Source organism: Enhydra lutris, unplaced genomic scaffold (genome assembly GCF_002288905.1).
Source record: "Enhydra lutris kenyoni isolate GAN:26980312 unplaced genomic scaffold, ASM228890v2 scaffoldscaffold29, whole genome shotgun sequence".
Classification (NCBI taxonomy): Eukaryota; Metazoa; Chordata; class Mammalia; order Carnivora; family Mustelidae; genus Enhydra; species Enhydra lutris.
The window spans coordinates 3,753,946-3,777,030 of record NW_019154113.1 but is presented as its reverse complement, the minus strand read 5'-3'; the positions used below and the strand labels follow the sequence as shown (position 1 = coordinate 3,777,030).

General features: G+C 40.7%; 1 protein-coding gene across 2 annotated transcripts in view; it reads left to right on the top strand.

Moving 5' to 3' along the window:
- Nucleotides 1–5,202: 5,202 nt before the first annotated feature.
- The window catches only part of LOC111152592 (tight junction protein 1), a 250,919-nt gene continuing 233,036 nt past the window's right edge, over nt 5,203–23,085 (top strand). For both annotated transcript variants that reach the window (XM_022511098.1, XM_022511099.1), the window contains exons 1-2: nt 5,203–5,375; nt 16,126–16,258. In XM_022511098.1, the coding sequence (XP_022366806.1) occupies nt 5,203–5,375; nt 16,126–16,258 (306 nt within the window). The remainder of the gene's footprint in view (nt 5,376–16,125; nt 16,259–23,085) is intronic.

Sequence of the window (23,085 nt, the reverse complement as noted above, 5' to 3'; positions counted from 1 at the left end):
AAATAATCTAAGTAGAATTAGTACCAACCATGCTCCATTATAGCTCCATTCTCTCCTACCTCCTCTGTGCTATTATTGCCATAAAATTACATATTTATATATTATAAATGTAAATGTATAAATGTAAATAGTTCCAAATGAAAATATTTTAATTAAAAGATTTTAAAAATAAAAAATTTAAAAAATATTTTATACTCTCTCTTATATTCAACTACGCAGTTGTCTTTACCAGTGCACTTTATTTCTGTGTATGGATTCAAGTTACGGTCTCGTACCCTCTCATTTCAGCCTAAAGGACTCTTTTGGTATTTCTTTTTTTTTTTTTTTTTTAAAGATTTTATTTATTTATTTGACACACAGAGATCACAAGTAGGCAGAGAGGCAGGCAGAGAGAGAGAGAGAGGAGGAAGCAGGCTCCCTGCAGAGCAGAGAGCCTGATGTGGGGCTCGATCCCAGGACCCTGGGATCATGACCTGAGCCAAAGGCAGAGGCTTTAACCCACTGAGCCACCCAGGCACCCCATCTTTTGGTATTTCTTGTAATGTATGTATGCTGGTGATGATTTGTTAGTTTTTGTTTGTCTGGAAATGCCTTAATTTCTCCTTCACTTTTGAAGGATAATGTTGCTAGATATATAATTCTTCACCTGGAGTCCTTTTCTTTCAGCTCTTTAAATTTCTTCCCTTCTGACCCTCATGATTTCTGATGAGAAGTGAGACATTAATCTTATAGAGAATCCCTTATATGTGATAAATTGTTTTTTTCTTGCTTTCAAGATTCTTGCATTGTCTTTGGCTTTCAATAATTTGACTATTATGTATCTAGGTATGGATTTCCTTGAGTATATCATACTTAAAATCCTTGGATGTGCAGATATATATAATTTCATAAAATCTGAGAATTTTTCAGTCATTTCTTCAAATACTCTTTGTGTCCCTTTCTCTCTCCTTTCCTTCTGGGACTTTATGCATATGTTGGTATGCTTAATGGTTCTTCATAGTTTTCTGAGGCTCTGTTCATTTTTCTTCATTGTTTTGTGTTTCTGTTCCTCACACTGGATAATCTCAATTGAATTATCTTCAAATTTACTCACCCTTATTTCTGCTATTTTGAATCTGTGGTTGTGTCCTTCTAATGAATACTTATTTTTCAACTCCAAAATTTTTATTTTTAAAAATTAAAAATTTAAATTTTAAAATTTCTACCTTATATTATCTATTTGGTGAGACAAGAACTTGGGAAGTTCTCAGACTTCCCTTTATTTTTTAAAGATTTTATTTACTTGTCAGAGAGAGAGAGAGCACACACAAGCAGGGGGAGCAGCAGAAAGAACAGGCAGAGGAGAAACTCCTCGCTGAGCAAGGAGTACCATGTGGAACTTGATCTCAGGACCTCAGGATCATGACCTGAGCTGAAGGCAGACGCTTAACAGACTGAGCCACCCAGATGTCCCTCAGACTTCCTTTTAATTCTTTAGACATGATTTCCTTTAGTGAACATATTTATAATAGAGGATTTAAAGTCTTTGTCCAATCAATCCAATGCCTGGGTTTTCTCAAAGACCATTTCTACTAACTGTTTTCTTCCCTATATTGGCTATATTCTGCTGCTTTCCGAGTCCTATAATTTTCTGTGGGAATCTCGACATTTTGAATAAAAGAATATGGCAATTCTAGAAATTATATCCTTCCTTTCCCAATCCAAGGTTTATTGGTGGGGTTTGTTGTTGTTATTTTTTGTTCAGTGACTGCTGTAAAGTCTGAATTCTTTGTCATGTTTGGCTACCAAAATTTCTTCTCAGGTGCTTAGTGTCAGCCAATTATTGGACAGGAATTTCCCTAAATGTTTTTGAACCAATATGTGTCCCAGCCTTTGCTGAGAGGCCGTGTCAAGAAGAGTTTACAACTCTCCCTTAGCTTTCATTTTCTGCTTGCTACTGAACCTTAATGCAGCCAGTTGTGAGAGATTAGGGCCTTATCAGGCACTTGGTGAATATGTGCACAGGCCTTTCTCCTATGGACTCTCATTCCCCATCTGTCCTTTAAGTTTTTTTGGTTGGCCTCTTGTTAGCCCCATCTAGTTTCACTATCTCAGGCAGCTGTGATTTTTTTTTTAAGATTTTATTCATTTATTTGACAGAGAGAGAGATCACAAGCAGGCAGGGAGGCAGGCAGAGAGAGGAGGAAGCAGGCTCTCTGCAGAGCAGAGAGCCCGACGTGGGGCTTGATCCCAGGACGCTGGGATCATGACCCGAAGGCAGAGGCTTCAACCCACTGAGCAACCCAGGCGCCCCAGGCAGCTGTGATATTAAACAATTGCTACTGATTGTTTCTGACAAATGCCCTAGGAATTCCTAGGTTCTAAGCCAGGTCAAACAAAGACAAGCCCTATGGATGGAGCTTTTCAAGTCAAATAATGATAGTTCTCGGGGGATAGGGATTTTGGGGAGCTCTGAACCCACTCTGCCACCTCCAGTGGCTGCTAGCATACTGGTTTTCAAAACCAGTAATTATAAGGCTGTTGGTTTACCAGGCTACCACAGAGCTGGAGAGGAGATGTGAATTAAGCAAGTCAAATACTCTAAAGCTCACTGCTCTAACCAAGATTCAATACTTTTTCTTGTACATACACTCCACACTCTGTGGATTGTTGCAAGTCTTTGGTTAATTTCTGGAGTTCTAAGAAGGTTGATTTTGACAATTTTAGCCAGTGTTCCCTTTTTATGGAGAAGCAGATTTTCTGCCATTCTGGAAGTGCTTCTACCAGATTTATTTTTGTCTTTCATTATCCTGAATTGATCCCCTCAGCTTCCAGTTCTCTAAATTCTTGAGTACAGTGCAGTATTTTCATCAAATATCTTACAAGCAATATAAGAAGGTGGTACAAAAGTCCATAAAAAATGATGAATACACAAGTATAGACCCGATTCTTTTTCCAAAGTTCTGCTCCAAGGTCCTCTTCCATGTTTGGATATATATTTGAAATGTCAAAGATCTGCCAATTCTTCATTTTAGGCAAGAGCTAAGTCTTCAGGATACATAAAAGTGAAGTAGATTCCAATGAGCTTTACTACTGAAGTGAATGTGAAATCATGTTGGGAACCCACTAGAAGGAGATTTTTATTTTGTTCTATTTTTTGTTTGTTTTGTTTCTATTTGTTCTAATCTTCTCATACTCATTAACTTGTGTAGTGTTTAAATAGAGGTACGGGGGAATGTACTGTGGAGGGAGGGCATTATCATTTGATAGTTCTGCCTGGTGGGTGCACAGGTTATCTTGTTATCTATACTCTTCGTATATACATATTATACACACACACACACATACACACACATACACACACAGAGGCAGTCTTTGCTTTGCGGGTTCAGATGTGCCTGACATTAGCTACTATGGCTTAAATAACACCAGAGCTCAACAATATGGTTCAAATTTCAGTTATCATAGCATATTAACTGTGAGAAAATGCATAGAGTATAAACTTCCGTGGTAGCTCCTTAGTGGACAAATCACTATGTAAATAACATGTGCATCAGAATCAGTGAGCAATCACAGCAGTTCTTGCAAAGTCTGTCAGTGATTGGTTACTGCACATCTACTTAGAGTTTTGGTAATGACAGCAAAGTGTGCCGTTGTGTTGCCTCCTTTTCTCCCAGGGATAAACCCACAGAGCATTGATAAAAATGGGTAACTGAAAGAGAACTGGCCAACAAAGATGATAGTGCAGCAAAGGAAAAAGTGAAAAAGATGGAAGTGAATTAAAATTTGCATGGAATGTAAATGGTGTTATAGAAAAAATAGACAACCGTGAAAATACTGACACTGCCATCTTTTCAGAGACTCTAGATTTGCAGCCAGAAGAATTAACTGAATATAAACTAGGATGAGGAGAGTGGTTGTGACAAAAAGGATGAGGATGTTCCAGAGAATGTCACATTAAAGGAACTCTGATATATTTCACAACATGAAAGCTTAGAGGATAAACTATTGAAAGTGATCCAAACATGATGCATTACCAAGGCTCAGAAAAGATGCTCTATATAACAATTCTAGGGTCGCCTGGGTGGCTCAGTGGGTTAAAGCCTCAGTCTTCGGCTGTGGTCATGATCCCAGGCTTCTGGGATCGAGCCCCGCATCGGGCTCTCTGCTTAGCGGGAAGCCTGCTTCCTCCTCTCTCTCTGCCTGCCTCTCTGCCTACTTGTGATCTCTGTCTGTCAAATAAATAAAATCTTAAAAAAAAAAAAAATTTTACCAGAAGACCAGCCCCGTTCAAGTTACTTTTGATAAGTTTCTCTTACAAAGATATAAAACAGTTTAATTCTCAATGTTTGTAGTATTCCAAACTACTGTGTATTAAATGAGTTTTACTTTTTTTTTTCATTTCTTTATACATTTACAACCATCAATGAAGAGAGTTCGGAATGTTTTAACAAAATTTTTAAACGTCATGGAACAATCTTACATTTTCCCATTGATTATTAAGATAGTTTTGCATGGTTCACGGTCATTCCCACAGTTCCAGACTACCGTGCAAACGAAGACTGAGCACACATCATGTATATGGTATATATACCATATATATTGTATACGGTATGTGTACGTGTATACACATACGTGCATTTTGTAGAGATGCATTTTATGTAAACATAAAATCTTCAGGGACTTAGGCTAGAACACGTAAATGACTATTACAAACCATCAGCCGGTAATTATAAATTAAAGCATTTTTTTTTTTCTCTTCTGGAATCTTGTCATGGAATTCTCTCGGGCTTTAGGCAGTCGAAATGAGCTGCTGGCAGCCGCGGAGGAAACTGAGGCACGCTGGCCCGGCGGGCGGGGGCGGGGCCTGGGGGCGGCGGCCCGACCGCTCCCGCCTCTCCCGGGGAGCGAGTCCCGCAAGGCCCGCCGCCCGGGACGCCCTGGGCGCACGTGGGGGCCGCGCCGGCAGGGCGGAGGGGGCGCTGCGGACGGCGGCGGGAGCGGCGGGCCACGCACGGCGGCGGCGGGAGGGCCGGGCACGCACGGCGCCGGCGTCGGCGGGAGCGGGAGTCCCGGCCACGCGCGGCGGCGGCGGCGGCGAGGGAGGCGGTGGCGGCGGCGGCAGCGGCAGCGGCGGGAGCGGGAGCGGGAGCCGGGCGTGCACGGCCGCGGCGGCGGGAGCGGCGGGAGCTGTGGCGGCGGCGGATGGCCGAGAGCTGATCTATGCGGCGCTTGGAGGGGCTGTGTCTGCGGCGGCGGCGGCGGCGGCGGGGCCCTGCCCGCGAGCGGAGCGGGGACAAGATGAAGTACCAGAAATACCTGACGGTGCTGCAGATGGCCATCGGCGTCACGCCCTCCAACCGCGGCAGCCTCCTGCCGCTCAAGAGGAAGCTGTGGTGAGGGCGCGGCGGGCGCGGCGGGCGCGGGGTCGGGGCCGGGGCGGGCGGGCAGTGAGGCCGCCTGCGGCCCGGCCCGACGGGCGCGCAGAGCCGGGGGGCGCCGCAGCCATTTCGGAGCCCCTGGGGCCGAGCGCCACCGCGTCCCGCGCCCACGCGGGCGTGTTCCGCCGCGACCCTCGGCGGTGCCCGGCGACACGCAGAGCGGCGCGCCGCCGAGAGGGAGGGGCGGGGACCCGGCGGCTTACGGGCACCGGGGCACCGGTCTCCCGCCCGGGACTGTCCTTCCAGGCGCCTCCCCGCCAGTTCTGGCTTGGAATTTCCAGCCAGGCTTCCTTGCGGGCACAGAGCAATTTATTAGCGCTGCGTTTTCTGCTGTTTCTCAAAACCCATCTGCTGTGGGTACATAGTGAAGGGCGAGCCGCTCCCACGGTGAGGGGACCAAGTTGCGAGGTTTTAATGGCATTATCAGGGACTACATTTTATCTGCACGCGTTCCAGTTCCTCTGACCTGGAAACTGTTATTGGGGTAACGGGGAAAGATCGCCCTTAAAAGAAAAATGTCTGGAAGTTTTCCAGATCGGGTTTACACAGTTGATTATCTATCGGGTTGTATGGCGTTTTATTAGCGTTTAAATGTGGCATATGGAATCCCCGTGTGGGCTGCCTGGGTATTCCAGTTGCCTTGAGACTTAAGTGTAAGGTTCTGCCACAAAAGAAATAGTCCAGTAAAGGCATAGTGACTATAGGAAAAAAGATGCCAGACTTCTTTGCTGTTCAGTGGCTGTTTTAATTTTAAAATTTGTGGTGGGCGAGGTTCGTAGAGATTTACGCACTTTAATTTTAATTGAATTTAATTTCAAGGTTACAGAGAAAAGGAAGTGAGCCTGCTTTTAGGCGTTTGAGAAAAGTAGTTTCTGCTGTCTAAGGCAAAATGAGTGATCCGAGGACTCTAAAGATGGAGCAACCAAGAAAGAGTTTTCTTTTTTGAAAAAAGAATGCCAATAATGGGGAATTTTGGAGGTGAGAACGAAATATATGGATGGGCAGTGAAGTTCAGATTTCAGCTGTGCCACTTACAGTGTGACCTTAAGTTACTGGAGTATCTGTTTCTTGGTCTGTAGGGTGAGAATGATATTATCTAACTCATGGGGTCATAACCCAGATCAACTGAGATAATGAATGCAAAGTGCCTGCCACTATGCCGGACTGAATAATGGATCCTTAGTGAATATTAGTGTCTTCCTCACTGCCCTCGTCCATCAGTTTGTTCAAAAAAAAAAAAAAGATTTGGGGGTGCCTTGGTGGTGCAGCGGGTTAAGCCTGCAACTCTTCCTTTCAGGTGGGGTGCTGACCTGGGGGTCCTGGCATCCAGCCCCACCTCTGGTTCCGCACTCAGTATGGAGTCTGCTTGGGTTTCTCTCTCCCCCTCTGCCTCTCCCCCACTTTCCCTCACTTGAATAAATGCATTTAAGAAAAAAAGATTTATTCTGCAGAAGGTATTTTAATTGGAAGAGCAGCAAGTGACAACACATCAAAGACTAGACTAGGAATAGTTGGCAGTAATTAAGTAATGTCCATGGAAGAAGATTTTAGCAAGTATAGGAAGATTGTGCTACTATTATGAAGCAAGAAGTAGTAACGTTTGAAGAAGGCTTTTCAGGTTGATGGTGTACAGGAGGAAAAAAGAGATCAGTTCCAGCAGTCTTTCCCCTCACTCTGCTTTTCTTCTGAGCAACTGCATATTTTACTTAGATACACTTATACAAAGCACTGCATATTTTACTTAATTGTCATACACGTTTCTCCTCCTTCCCCCAACCCCCACAACTGGAATGTAAGTTGCATGGGGGCCGGACTTTTTATCCATTTAGCTCATTACTAAGTCCCCTGTAACTGGTATCTGGTACAAAATAGTTTCTGAAAAGATATGTGCTGACTAAATGAATTCTTAGTAATGCGTAACTGGGAAGGAGATTTTCTTGATATTAAATTTAAAAACTAAGATGTGGGAATAATGCTTGAGGAGCTGTTAGGCATGAATATTAGTATCGGTTAGCCACCAAGTCAGGACACGAGGTTTATTCTTTTTTGATGGAGTGCCGTTTCTGAATACATTCCTCAATACAGTTTGTGAAGAGAGGACACAAAGAAATAAATTCCAGGTAATTTTTATACTCCAGAGATTCATGTTTCAGTCAGGCAGTAAACTGAGGCCATGATTAAAAACCATCTTACTAAGAGACAGCCTGGAAAAGGCAGGAAGATTTTTGTTTAACTCTTCCGCAATATTAAATGAGCATTTCAAAATTTCTGCTCAATGTTAAGGGAATTTGCAAACGTTAATCTAGTTTCTGTAGAGGCAAAGTGAAGAGCATATGCTACAGAAACTCTAGAGTGAATGGTACATTAAACATAGATATATATAGTCCTTTTTTTTTTAAGTTGAAGAATATTGTGCTGCTTGATTCATCTATTATATCTTCTGGAATTAATTTTCTAGATAACATTCCATTTTGCCAGTGTCAGAGCCAACGGGACATGGAGGATTGAGACAGAAGACACTGTCACATGGCAAGAAGATATGTAGCTATGGGTTCTGACTCTAGAGTGATGGGTGGGACGCAATAGCAGACATCAGCAAGGGTTGTCAGACCTTGGAATGCCCTAGCTTATGCCAATTACAGGATGTGAGGGCATGCTGTCATAATTGGTTGTGGCCTATATGAATGAGGGTTTATACAAAGGTGCTGTCTCTGTTTCTCTCTCTTTAAATTATTGCAGTGTATGGAAAGACTGCATGCCTACAAAGCTTATGCCAATGGAGGTAAAGCGTAGGAGGGACTGATCCAGTGTTTTGGTCCCACATTTCTGTCTAGTTTGACCATTTGTGCTCCTTAACTTTCCTTTAGGGAGTAGCTTTCTGTCTTTCTGATTGGCTCTGCAGATCCTTTAAGGCGTATTGGTTTAGGTGGAAACTAAACCAGACAAACAGCCAGACCTGCATCAGCAGAGCCTGTAATTCTTCTCTTTGTCTCCTTCTCCAAGAAATTTAGGAAGTAGGACTGTTTGCAGTATTTGGTTCTGAATCATTAGTGTTTAAGAACCTGGAACTCAGGCCTGTTAACCTCTCCCCACAGTAGGTGTCAGTCTGTATGGCTTGCTTCCTGTGGGGGGTCTTCTGTAATTGCTGGTTATGAAAAGAAGCAGAAGGACACTGTATTTCCCAGAGCTGCTGTAACATTACTACAGACTCAGTAGCTTAAAAACAACAGAAATTTATTCTTTTTGGTTCTGGAGGTCAGAAGTCTGAAATCAAGGTGTCCTCAGAGCCATGCTCCCTTAAAGTCTCTTGGGGAGAATGCTTCCTTACCTCTTCTAGCTCCTGGTGGCTGTAGGCATTCCTTATGGCTGAATCCCTCCCTTCTCTCTCTGCATCTTCACATGGCCATCTTTGCGTGTCTGTGTCTTCTCTGCTTCTTCTAAGGATATTTGTCATTGGATTTGGGGTCCACCTGGATAATCCAGGATGATCTCATCTTAAGACCCTTCAGTATATCTGCAAAGACCCTTTTTCTAAATGGGGGTCACATTCACATGTTCCTGGGGTCAGGGAGAGTGGAGAGGAAGGGCACCATTCAGTATAGGTGCTGAGGCCAACTCTTTGCTCTTCAGTGGGTGTGAAGCCCAAATAATTGTTTCATCCTAATTTTACATTGTCAGTCCTGATTTTTGCATTGAGTGTTGTTAGGAATGTGTACACTGATCTTAGGGGGGGAAGGAGCATCATTCATTTTCTTCATGCCTCTAAATATATTTCTCCCAGTTATTTGATTCAGTAATTATTGAAGGCCACGTGACATCAATTCACTCATTCAAGTAGTTTAGTTGTCCAGTAATCAGATTCTGGAAAAAAGAGGAGCTGCCATTCATTGAACTTATTACCTGATGGGCCCAGTGTTAAGTGCTTTCCAAGCAACCACCATGTAACCTGCAGCACCCCTATGAGGAAGGTGCTGTATTTTTCCCAGTTTTATAAATGAGGTCATTGACTTGCCCAGAGTCACACATCAGGATTTATACCAGTTGTTGGGGTTAAAAACACATTTGAGCAGGGACATGACAGTCTAGAAAGGAAGAATAACTGAAAACAAGTACAAATCAACCGGAAAGTGCCCTATGGAATGTTGTTTCTCCAAGGGTGGTGCATAGCCCCCTCATGGGTCCCAGAGGTTCCCCTGATGGGATGGGTATGGCTCTAATATCCAAGTCCTTTCTTGGTTTCTTTTTTTTTTTTTTTTTAATTGTTGAGGTATGATTGGCATGTGACATCATTACTTTGAGGGGTACAACATAATAATTCAGTATTTATGTATATAGCAAAATGATCAGTACAATAAGTCTAGTTAACATCCATCCCTTTCTTAGTTTCTTTAAAGAGCAAATTATAAGCAATTATACATGTTATTATTTATAAGTACAACTAAAGGCTGGCCATTTATATAAACCTTTTTATATAAACTCTGGAGGTTTCTGAAGTCTGTTACTTACAGATAAAAATTAGCATTTTACTAGCTTTTGCTGAACCATCCTTCATAAGGATTCAGTATCCTTCTGAAGTCAGTGGCCCTGCTGTACTTAGTCGTATCTCAAGGCCTCTGTTCTTATACCCTTGTTTGTAATTCCCCTTGTTAGGGGGAAAGATGCTTTGCTATCACCCATTAGTATTAATCTGGAGTTGGTTATGGCTATCAATTCCTGATACTTTAAAATTATTATCTTGTAGAAAGATTGTTAGGTGTTACTTTTTTTTTTGGTAATTTGTTCTTGTGTAAATGCTTTGTTTTTACCATCTTGATTGTTTTTGCCCAATTCTTTGTTATTATTGAGATCTTTTCCACTAGAAATTAGAGATGGGTGAGGTAGATAAGTTTGGGAGTTGTTTGTTCCAAGTGAACCGTGGTCAGAAATACTTGTGAGCCAAAACTTCTGAGTTAGAAACAAAATGAGAGGGTGGATCCTGGGTTTCTGCCTTTTAAGCACACCAGCCATGCCCACAAGTCCCACATGGTCCCATTAGGGGAGTTAGGAAGGGAGTGGAGAGAAGAGGAAATTTTCTCCCCAGTCATCCCCTGGGGATGATAAAATGGAATTAAGAATTAGGAAAAGAAAAACTTCATTGTAAGCTAAATACTGATTTCCTCAGAGTTCAAGGGGAGATATCCAAAATGCTTGTATCTCAGTTACTAACTTTATTTTTCCTGTTGTCAAGGGCCATTCTCCTAAATATTTAAGAAATAAATCCCAGAATCCGAGTTATTCAGTGCAGACCACACAATCAGGTGGAGGGAGCATGGGACCTTGGGATTAAAAATACTCCTTGGGTGCCTGGGTGGCTCAATCAGTTAAGCAGTTGAGTCTTGAGTTTGACTTAGGTCATGATCTCAGGGTCGTGAGATCGAGCCCCACATCAGGCTCCACACTGGGCACGGAGCCTGCTTAAGATTTTCTCTCTCCCATGGGGCGCCTGGGTGGCCCAGTGGGTTAAAGCCTCTGTCTTCGGCTCAGGTCATGATCTCGGGGTCCTGGGATCGAGCCCCGCATTGGGCTCTCTGCTCAGTGGGGAGCCTGCTTCCCCTTCTCTCTCTCTGCCTGCCTCTCTGCCTACTTGTGATCTGTCTGTTAAATAAATAAATAAAATCTTAAAAAAAAACAAAAACAAAAGATTTTCTCTCTCCCATTCCCTCTGCCCCTCCCTCTGCTTGCTCATGCGCTCTCTCTCTCTCTCTCTCTCAAAATAAAACAAAACAAAACAAAAACAACAAAAAAGAAAAGAAAAATACTCCTTATACTCCATGTTTGGAAGAACTGTCTTTGATGGGCTTTTTGTATCCCTGTATAGCTCGTCTTACCTGAGTTGTAAATATTCCTCTGTATTCTTATGAGTGTCCAGTGGGAAAGTACTTGAATACACATATTTCTGCCCCAAGAGAAATACTAATTCTCAAAAACAGTGGTAAAACAAGAGAGAAGTGACATCTTAAATTCCCCTGTATCTCAGTACCCCTTCTACTTAGACATGAGATAACATTGAACATTATCATCTGGAACCATGTTTATTCCTTTTGTTTTTCTCCACCTAAGAAGAGGGGGTCATTACTGAATCATATGCTTTTTTTTTTTTTTTTTTGAACCATATGCTTTTTAACAGTTGACCTCTTAGCTTCCAAAAGACCTGGTCAGAACTTTAAAGTTACTGAAATTACTCTGTAGGAGCCTGATTCTGTGCCTAGAGAAGGCATCTTCCTCCTGAGAAGTCTGTGGGTAGGGGGGATACAGATCTGATATTCACCTGCTATGTATCAATTCAGCTCTACTCTTCAGTAATGTTTTTATTATGATCCTGGTGGGGAAGGGGAGGATCCATTCTTCTATTTATATCGATTTTTTTTTCCTGTTTTAGTAACTGGACTTGGCATTACATTGAGTTAAGTCTGATAAATTTCTTGGTTGTCCGTCATTTATAAATTTGATGTATATAAATTCTTATCACAGACTTTAGGTTTTAGGTTTGGAAAAAGGGTAAATAATAAACCTTTCTAAGTTAAATGAGAGAAAAACTTGTGAAAAATGTCTTTGTCAAAAGTTTATATTTCTTCTAATATGATTATGCCACATAATGCGATCAAAGTAAAGTGTGAGAGAGGAGGCATAATTTAAGAATTGTATATTGTTTTCAGCTGTTTTTCTTTCCCATATGCCCACTTTTCTTAAATGAAATTCTTATTTTCATGAAAGCTTTTACTCTGCAGAGAAGAGAGCAAAACTGTGCAATGTAAAACTTTTTTAATGTATTGAAAATAGTGAAAGTGACGTCAGAATTTTACTCTGGGAAGTGACTTGAAAGGTGCACTTATTAACAATTCAATGAAATAGCAAAAATGAGAATTAAAAAAACCACAACAAAAATACTGAGTCTGAGTAAACAATACCAAATGCCATCAGTGGACCAGCATTTTTGCGGTATCTCTGAAATATATTTACTAGATAAAGATAGTTCTACTCAGAGAAAAGCCTTGCAAGAACCATTTCCAGGAAATGTGCAGGAGAACATTTCTGCACAGAGAGAGGCTGATAACTTGCAGCAGCATTCCAGGGATGGAAGAAGCGGAGGACACTTGGGGAATTACTCAGATTTTATGCACCAGGTTGGTTGACGCCTTGCCTTACCAGTTTGTGACAAGCTGTGGACAACAGTGTTGCTTTCTCGCTTACCAAAGCAGTGAATGTGGGCTCTTGGGCCAGAGGGACAGGGCTGTACCTGAGATCGCTACTGAGTCCTCTGACCCAGAAGACAAGTGACTTCACAGCAGCATGTCCCATCTCTCTGCCAGAGTTGCCGAAGGCAGTCCACAGTAAATGTGACAGTGCAGAAACATGTTCTCTAATACAAATATAAGTAGACATTAAAAATCACCAAACAGTTGGAGAAAACCAGTATTAGAAGAATTACCATACTCAACAAACAAAAGAACTAATCCCTGAGAAAAATAGAAAAACCTTGGATTAAGATGGTTATTTTCAGAAAGATGCAAGAGAATATCATATGAATAAAACACCATACTAGACACTAGAAATTTAACCTTTGCTCACTAAAGTGAAAGAGAATGGCTGAATTGACAGAACTGAGAAGCAAGTGAGCAGTGTGGAGGAGGAAGCTAGAGAATCACAAAAGAACAAAGGGACAAAAGTATGGAAGAGAAATTAGGAGACCTTGAAACTATTTCCAAGGAAGGGTGGAGCTTTTGGTAGGGTTGCACTGGTGCTGGAAAAGAAGAGAAACAAAGGCATGTTAAACATCATTGCTTGCGTACCAGGAGATAAGAATACCACTGAACTCTAGATGTTGATAGAAGTATTTCAGTTTAAATAAAAGTGTGTGTGTATATATGTATTGTGGAAATGTAGAGGTACATATATATATGCATATATGTGTGTATTTATAAATATATAAATGTACATGTAAATATATAAACACGTGTATACGTATGGTTAACTAGAGTTAGAGTTGCCCTAATAAGATGTATAACTTTGAACTACTAATTGGAGAGGAGAAAGTCCAAGGGAGGGTAGAGAGAAAGAAAACTCAGTCATACTAAAAAGGTAGGAAAAGAAAAAGAAGAAAGCATTTAAATTTGAAAAACACAAACTATAAAACATGGCAGAGGAAAAAATCTAAACATATCAGTAAACGCAACAAATTTGAATGGGTTAGGTTTCTCTCAAATGATAGGGATTCTCAAACTGAGTATGAAAGAAAAGCATCCAGTCGCATGCTGGTGAAGAATCAACTAGAGTTAAAGGTACAGCTAAAAGAAGGAGGCTGGGGGGAGGGTGGAGACAGGGACCTGGAAAGGTTGAAAATACAAGCACAGAAAAACATAAACCAAGAAAAGGATAATATGAAAATGTAGTTGGGGAAATTATTAGACAGAATCGCATTTAAAGTCAAGTCTTTAATTGGAATAGGGACTTTAAATGTGATAAAAGTTTAAGTCCCTAAAAAGATAAGAGCACTGGGCGTTACACATAAGAATCGTTGAACACTACATGAAAAACCAATGATGTACTATATGTTGGCTAACTGAACATTATAATAAAGAATAAAAGAAAAGATACGCGTTGCAAACATTAAGACATCTAATACAACAAATTTGAAATATGTAAAGAAAAAAACTAATATATAAAGATCCATTGTCAAATCCATGTTCGTGGTGGGAAACTCTTGTCAATCGCCTCTTTTAAGAGAAATTAGCCCTTTAGCAAGACAAATGTAATGAAGGACACAGAGAAGTTAAGTTATAAAAGAAAATAAAAGGATATAGTCACCTTTCCATTTAAGGACACGCCCACCTCCACATGAACATTTTTCTGTACTGTTGATAGAAGCATTAATTGGGAAAGCCTTTTTGAAAAGTAGTACTTGCAACACCCAGAAACCTCTGACTCTGCATTTTCCTTCTAGTGCTCTTTCTTAAGTAAATACTGTGTTTATACCCAGAGATGTCATACATGTTCATTGCTTTACAGTTTGATAGCAAACATTTGAAAACTAAATGCCCATTGGTAGGGGAGTGGTTGAATAAATTGTGGTATGCCTGTACAATGGAATGCTCTTTAGCCATTAAAAAGAATGAAACACATGAGTTCAAGCTCCACTTTGGATATAGAGATTACTGAAAAAGAAAATCTTTTAAAAAATAGAATGAAATGGATCTGGGTTATTATGGGAAGAGCTTCAAGATATATTATTATGTGAAAAAATGAGATGTAGGGTAATGTGAACAGTTTGGTCAGTTTGCTAAAAAGTTTCAAAAGGAGATTAACACATACATAGATAAGCATGAGCATTTGTTTGGGAGGTTGTACAAAGAACCATTAGTGGTGATTATCTTTGGGTAAAGGGATGGGGATTTGTGATGAGGGAGGACAGGGAGGCTTTACTTTTCATTTTTGCATCTTTTCATACTCTTTAAATCTTCTGACTATAGGGGCATAGTACTTTTATTCTAAACTGCAGCCATACCTAGTCTATTTCATGATATTCATTCCCATCTTATTATTATATAAATCAAATTTACTTTGCTATCAGTCTATCCAGTATGTCCTTTTCAAGCAATGAGAGACCTTTTTTTTTTTTTTTTTAAGAGAGAGAGAGCACACGCAGAGGGGGAGGGGCTGAGGGAGAGGGGGAGAAAGAGAGTCTTCAGCAGGCTCCATGCTCAGCCTTGAACCCGTTGCAGGGCTCAATCTCATGACCTTGAGATCATGACCTGAGCCCAAATGAAGAGTCAGATGCCTAACTGACTGAGCCACCCAGGCGCCCCATGAGAGACCTATGCCTTTCAGATCACAACATTTTTAACATAAAATATTAAGGTCAGGATATTTGAAAAGTATACCAACATGGAACACACACAAGCAGGAAATTGATCATAAAATAAGGAAACCGATTTTCATAAGCCACCCTTAACAAATCAGTCTCACTACTTAAGTCTCTGTCATCTCTAAGACGATAATCCACTAAGCAGTTTCCTCCCAGGTTCCTGGGGGCACCTTCTAAGTCTGTCAGCAGCAGTGGCACCGAAATGATTGAACACATAATGGTCTTGAGTGTGTGTTGATGTGTATGAGCATGTGTCCCAGTGTGCATATATGTAGATAGCTTTGATTATTTACCACTTCTTATCTGTGTTTTCTTGGTTCTGTAACCATGCTGAATTAAGTGTTGACTGTTATGTTTAAAGCTTTAAAAGTTATGTTCATGCTTTAAAAAGTATGCTGAACGGTATTTATGCTTGTACACAATGATAGCTGACTTGCACCAAGTGTGCCGGGCCCTGGGCTGAGCGCTTGAGAAAGAACTACCCAGAGGGGAGCAGATGCCTCCCAGTTACCTAGGAAACTTCAGTCTGGCCTTAATTGCTTCTTTGATGGTCAGAGTTGACTTCTAGTGAATCTTAATGTAGAAATGTTTGACCCTGTCAAGAGAAATTTCTAAACCAGCAAGTTACTAAGAAATACTTAGAAAGCGTATCTCCTCAGAGCTAGATCCACTGTGGTTCTTTGCTTCTTGGCTGAAAAAGGAGCATGATGTTTCCAGAGCTATCCTCAAGTAAATACTTATCTCATGCTTGAGAAACGTATCTACCTGCAAATCCGTCTTTTAAGTGTTTTCCACTTCTTGCAGGGTAACGCCATCCTCTGAAAATCCGAATGGTGCTACTTCTAGCATCAGCCAAGGAAAACCTTCTTTAAGACGAATAAAAGGGAGACTGCACAGAAGCAAAAGCCTTGATAGCATCGATTTCTGTGAACTCACTGTAAGTGCACTGTGTAGTAGTTCTTATTTTCAAAGAATATGAAAATTTTGATGTCATTATTTTGATTTTTATAAAAGCACAATAGTCTTATTTTGTCATGAGCATCTTTTTGCTGTAAAAATTGGCTTATCCAACAGGTTACTAACCAGAATGCTTTGTTAACTGATATCCATATGAAACATTTAGAATTAATGATTCTGATTCAAAGACCAAGATAAAGAAATGCTTCCTGATCTGCAACAAAAATTAAAATAAGTTCAGCGAAGTATTAATGTAAACTTCTTAGAAATTACAAATCTGAATGTTAATGTAAGTAGGGATCTCAGTGTTTGATTAACCCCAGATACTCACCTTCCTGGCAGGACCAGAAAATAGTGTTACTTAGCTATTCTTAGGACAGATCCTGATTCAGTTAATGTTGGTGCTTTCTTTCCATTCTAAGTGATTAACATTAGTGGCCATGTCCTTTTTATTTTTTTCTGGACCAATTGATGTTTTTTCATGTGGGTGTGTGATACATTCATGAATGTTTTTAGAGGAGCAGGAACACTGGCACTTTCAGTCCGCACTGTCCTTTGCTATTAATTATATTGCCTAGTTCATAAGAGATACTATAGTACTATTAAGGATATAGTAGAATTTTCTTTGCAGTAAGATTTTATTCAAATTTATGTATTGTAGGGGTCAGTGGCAAATTAATGGATATTTAGGATGTTGAAGAGACCAGATGTGTTTACTTCTTCCCTTCGAGCTCTGAAAACTTCTGAATTATAAAAGTACCATTGACTATACCTGTTTCGAACAGTGGTAACAGAGCCTTTCTTCTTTGAGGATATGACTTCTGCACCTTTTATCTATAGTTGATGAAAACAGAAGTTCAGTAAATGTGGATACTCTATCTTTTAATTTATTCTTATTAAAATAATTATAGTCAGTTTTGCCTAAAAGTGTGCTTGGCCATTTTATGTCGTAAGACAGCAGAAGGTGAAATGTGACCTATCAGAAGACATTTAAGCAATAACTGAGAAAAAACAGTAAATTTTTGCTAAGTAAAACTAGCAATTAAAATGACTAAAGGAAACATAAGCATGGTGTAAAATAAGGAGGATTGCTTTGCAGTAGTGAAACACTGAATTGAGAAGTAGATTTGAATTACTTTTTGGAATATAAAAATGGAAATTGGAATTTTATCAGGTCCTTTTTATGGTACTAAACGTTGTCATTATGGAAGGTAGTCCAATAACAAATAAGTTTGGCATGTCACAGAGCATGTTTGCTTGCTTAATCACGGTCTCTGTGGTTGGGGAAGATAAAATATCTGTAGAATATGACAGGAAAAAAAGCTTTACTTCATGTACTATTGCTTTCAGTTTCCCAGAAATAGAAATAGATTATTTCACCTATGAGGAAAAGTTGGCAAATAGATCTGTCTTTTTATCATGACAAATATGTCTTAAAACTGTTGATAATTCATTTTCTTCCTTGTGCCATGCGAGAGTTGATCTGGCTCAAGTGAGTGTGTGGTTCAAGTGAGGAAAAAAATAACACTACCCAGGTGCAGTTAACATCTGCAGAACTAGTTTCTTTCTTTTTGATCATCTTTCCTAGTTGACCTTATTTCAAAAGTGAAATGTCTTAGCATCCCTGGAGCGAAGGCATTTGACACTGAGGTTAAGCGGGAGAGATAAAGTTGAGGTTGATGGAAGGTCCACTGTCTTTCAGTAATGAGAATATATTATTGAAATGTAATTGCAGTTCACCCTTGAAGATAGCAGGGGTTAGAGGCGTTCAACCTCCATGCAATTGAAAATCCACATATAACCTGAATCCCCCCTAAACTTAACTACTGATAGCCTACTGATGACCAGGAGCCTTACCAATAATCCATTAACACATGTTCTATATGTTATATGTATTTTATACTTTATTCTTAAAATAAGCTAAACTGGAGAAAAAAAATGTTAAGAAAATCGTAAGGGAGAGAAAACACATTTATAGTACCGTATTTTAAAAAATCTGCATATAAGTAGACCCATCAGTTCAAACCTATGTTGTTCAAAGGGTCAGCAGTACTGCAATAGTTAGACTTTTGTTGAAATTGGAGTTCCTTTTCCTTCTCAGGTTTTTGTAGTCATGCGTGGTAGGACAGCAATCTTTGAAGACTTCTAGATTCTTACAGATTTTTACAATGAGCATGTTCCATTTTTGGGAAAGCAATAAACTGCTTTTCCAAACAATAGAGAAATTTTTAAAAAGAGCCTAACAGCCTGGCTACTCCCACCATCTACTGTAAACTATGGCAATTAATATTGTAATACTCAAAATACATAGGGACATATAACGTCTTTAGCAAGGGGATGAAAAGGATGTTTTCCCCTCCACTTCTTAAATTGTCTTTTTTTTTTTTTAAAGATTTTATTTATTTGACAGACAGAGACCACAAGCAGGCAGAGAGAGAGAGAGAGGAGGAAGCAGGCTCCCTGCTGAGCAGAGAGCCCAACAACGTTGGGCTCGATCCCAGGACCCCGAGATCATGACCTGAGCCGAAGGCAGAGGCTTTAACCCACTGAGCCACCCAGGCGCCCCTTAAATTGTCTTTTTAAAAGAAGAAAGTGCTGGGGTGCCTGGGTGGCTCAGTCAGTTAAGTGTCTGCCTTCCGCTCAGGTCATGATCTGAGGGTCATGGGATTGAGCCCCATGTTGGGCTCCATGCTCAGTAGGGAGTCTGCTTCTCCTGCTTCTGCCTGCTGTTCCCCCTGCTTGTGTGTGCGCTCTCTCTCTCTCTGTGTCAAATAAATAAATAAAATCTTTAAAAATAAATAAATAAAAGAAATAAAAGAAGGAAGTGCTACTCTCAAAAAGTAGATTAGAAAAGACTCTCACAGGAAGAGAAAGGGATTCAGATCTGATTCTGTCACACAGTTGACTGTAATGTAATTGTGGAAAACCAGATTTTAAAGCCTTAGCCACAGTGTCTACAGGGTACTTACTTGGTAAATGATGATCGGTTATATAGGAATAGATACTTCTTATCCCTTTTAGGAAATAGTTTAGCCACCATAGGTATCTCTCGTTCAAAAAAACTGAAAATTCTGTCACACACTATTTTTAAAATCTGTAAAAATTTTTATCAGATGTATGGCTTCCTTTGACTGCCAGAGTAACTGGCAAACCTCAAAGCAGGAAGATTTGAATTTAGTTCATTATCTCCAGTCATGTGCATATATCAAATTTGCATGACCAGCAGAATAACATTTATATTTTTATTTTCACATTTTACTTTTAACTTTGCCTAATAAGAAATACAATTTTTATTGCTTTTGGAAAAACATAGCAAACAGAGCAAGAGGTCTACTTGCTATGCATTCAAGGTCCCAATTTCTGGCTGAGAAACCTCAGGTTCCAGCTGAGATGGTTGGCTTTGGTCCCGGGCGTCAGATTGATGCCATTTCACTCCTAGGGAGAGGTGATTGTTTCAGCTCTCTCTGTGGGGATTAAATGGGATGGGCATTCTAGTTCATTTTGTAAACCCTACAGCATAAATGACTGACTTCCTAGTTCACTGGAGGAGACTGGAATCCATCCAGTCTCACGAGTCCATGAGACCAGAGATCCCAGAGATCTGTGGCACAATTTTCTTAGGCAAGGCCTGGACTGGACAAGTCTGTAGTGAACACGTTTTGCCTGGATAACCTAAGCCTTTCTTCAACATGTTTTCATGGGTACAATGCTATAAAACCAAGTGACAAGTCCTTTTGTTTCCCTCAAGGTAATGGAGTGATATGTTGATAATGGATATGGAGAAGAAAAGTGACCATTTGTCTTTGGACTGACTCAGTTAATGGTGTTTATATGCTAAGCTGTTGCATATCATTCTATGTCGTTGCCTGTTGGGAGTGATTAGGTGGCATCGACTCTTGTCTCTTCCTCCCTCTCAGATTCTAAGTGTATAGTCAAAACATTTTTAGTGATAATTTAAAAATTCAACAGATTGCTTGAAATTTTACAGCTTCTCTTGATTATACATCCTTCCTAAAACAGGAAAATGGAGCCAGTTGAGTAGGATTCATTCAGTGGGGGAGGCTATCCTGAATATAGACTTACGCAATTTGTTTCCTCCTTCGTGGGTGTAAATCTGGATTGCTAATTTTTTCTTTCTGCCAACAGAAAAATACTACAAAAAGTTTTATGCACAATAAAGAGAAACAATGAACCAATTAATAGTTTATGGCTGTGTTCCCTTAGCCTTGGATGAGAGACAGTTTCACTCGTCACCAAGAACCATTAGGCAAAATGATGCATTTCAAAATCTTCAGCGGATTTTTTTTGCCATTAGAGGAAAAATCTGTGATAATAAGACATTATTTGGAGTATTACATTTGTGTACATTTCTGGGCTGATAAGTCACGTTTCACTGCTGCCTGAGTATAATGTAGTTCTATGTTTTATTTTTTTTAATGATCAGAGATTTTTCTCATTTGAAAAGCTCCTTTTTTCTCCTGATAAAGAGGAGTCTCCATGTACGCGCATAGAAAATACTGGTAACCTATGGAGATATCAGTGATAGAAGTTTTCTCCTTCTTCCTCTACCCTTCAAGACCTTCTCCGTGAGATCTGTGGGACCCCTGAGAGATTCTAGAGCCCTGTTTTAAAACTAAATATCTATTTGACTTTGAAGACTTAACAACTTTGCTCTCTTCTTGGCATGATGGGGTGCCTGACTGGTGAATAAGGAGCTGGGCACCCCAAGGTGAGAAAATGGTGGAAGGTGAACGTGTGAAGGGACACTGAACACCAAGTTAAACTGCCTCCCATTTTGTTGGGAGGAGGCCAAACACTTCTCCCCTTTCTCACTAGAGCTCAGGATGGAAAGAACAGCTGTGCACCCAGAGCAAAGGCCCCCAATGCTCACTACTATTTCTTCTAGGTTCTCACTCCCACTCGATCACCACTGTCCTCCTCACCATGGGAATGAGAACCTAGAAGAAATAGTAGTGAGCATTGGGGGCCTTTGCTCTGGGTGCACAGCTGTTCTTTCCATCCTGAGCTCTAGTGACATGGGCATCTTTCTGTTCACTTTTACAAATCTCTGTGTCATTTGTAGGTGTTGGCCCCCAGATTGCCAGCAGATCTCCTCACTGTGCCCTCAACACTTACTGCATGCTTTGTTCCTGATTGTATCACAGGCTTCAGTTCCTCAGAGATAGGGAACATGTCTTTTATATTCCTCTGAACAGTAGCATGACAGATTTTTTTTTTTTTAAGATTTTATTTATTTGAGAGAGAGAGCATGAAAGGGGCGAGGGGCAGAGGGAGAAGCCAGCTCCCTGATGAGCAGAGGGCCTGATGTGGGACTTGATCCTGGGACTCCAGGATCATGACCTGAGCCGAAGGCAGTTGCTTAACCAACTGAGCCACCCAGGTGCCCTAGCATGACAGATTTTACGCTCGTTCAGTATTTGTTGGTTTATTATTGGTTGACCGATTGTTTCCTGGGCTGACTGTGGCACGGCAGCTCAGTAGAGAAAAGCTTGGAGACCATTAAGTGTTAAAATAGTGGGTATTGGGGCGCCTGGGTGGCTCAGTGGGTTAAAGCCTCTGCCTTCGGCTCAGGTCATGATCTCAGGGTCCTGGGATCGAGCCCCACATGGGGCTCTCTGCTCAGCGGGGAGCCTGCTTCCTCCTCTCTCTCTGCCTGCCTCTCTGCCTACTTGTGATCTCTGTCTGTCAAATAAATAAATAAAATCTTTAAAAAAATAGTGGGTATTAAGAAGTAAGAGGAGATATAAAATGATGTAACTCATTTGATACAGAGTCAGGTAAAGTGACATACTCACTCTGTTGGCTTTTCTTATGGGAAAGATGCCTGAATACCAAGAAATACGGGGGACATTTTTGGAATAGCCAAAGTAGATATCGTGGTGCCATTAGAGATATTGGAGGTGGGAGTGGAGATGGCGGTGGTGGTATTTGGCGATGGAGGTAGAGGTGGTGATGAAGGTGGAGATGGTGGAGGTAGAGGTGTATATACCCATTATCATCAGTTTTTTGTTGAACCTTTTGAGAGAAAACTGTAGGGATGATGTCCCACAACCCCTAAATTTTGAAGCGGTAAGTTTCCCAAGGCAAGGTCATTCTCTACTTATCCACCATGTAACCAAATCAGGAAATCAACACTGACACGATGATTCAGTCCAATCTATAGTTCCCATCCCAACTTCACTACTTTCCCAGTGGTGTCTCTCTTTCCTTTTTGGTACAGGATTCCATCCAGGAACATGCGTTGGTTTTAGGTGTCATGTTTTGTCCTTGACAGTTTTAAAGAATCCTCAACTGGAGCCATTCAGTGTTTCTCATGACTAGATTCAGGTCATGTGTTCTTGGCAGGAATGGAGGACCTGCCCTCACAAGTCCCAGTTTACGGAGCATCTGGCTTCCTCGCTGGCTTGGGTGTCAGGGAACTGGACATAGGAGCGTGCTGTGGCTCACTCCCAACGCTCCCTGAGGATATACATTGTTCTAGGGTACAGGAATCTACCAGAATTATCCACCTCATTAATTTTCCAAAGTGAGGGGAATCAGAATTTTGAGACTTTTGTGCAGAACAAAGGAATCTGGCTACTTATATACGTTTTGGACTTCCAGAGGCCAATCTGAATCCAGTTTGCTCATTGACAACCAACCAGTAGTAGATGGTGTGCCCTTAATGGCTACTGTCTTCATTAAACAGAATATCCTGATATTTCTAAGGGGCTCTTACAGACAGCTTTACAAGGACTCTTGTTTTTTAAAAGATTATAAGCATAATGTCTATAAGGTATCTATTCC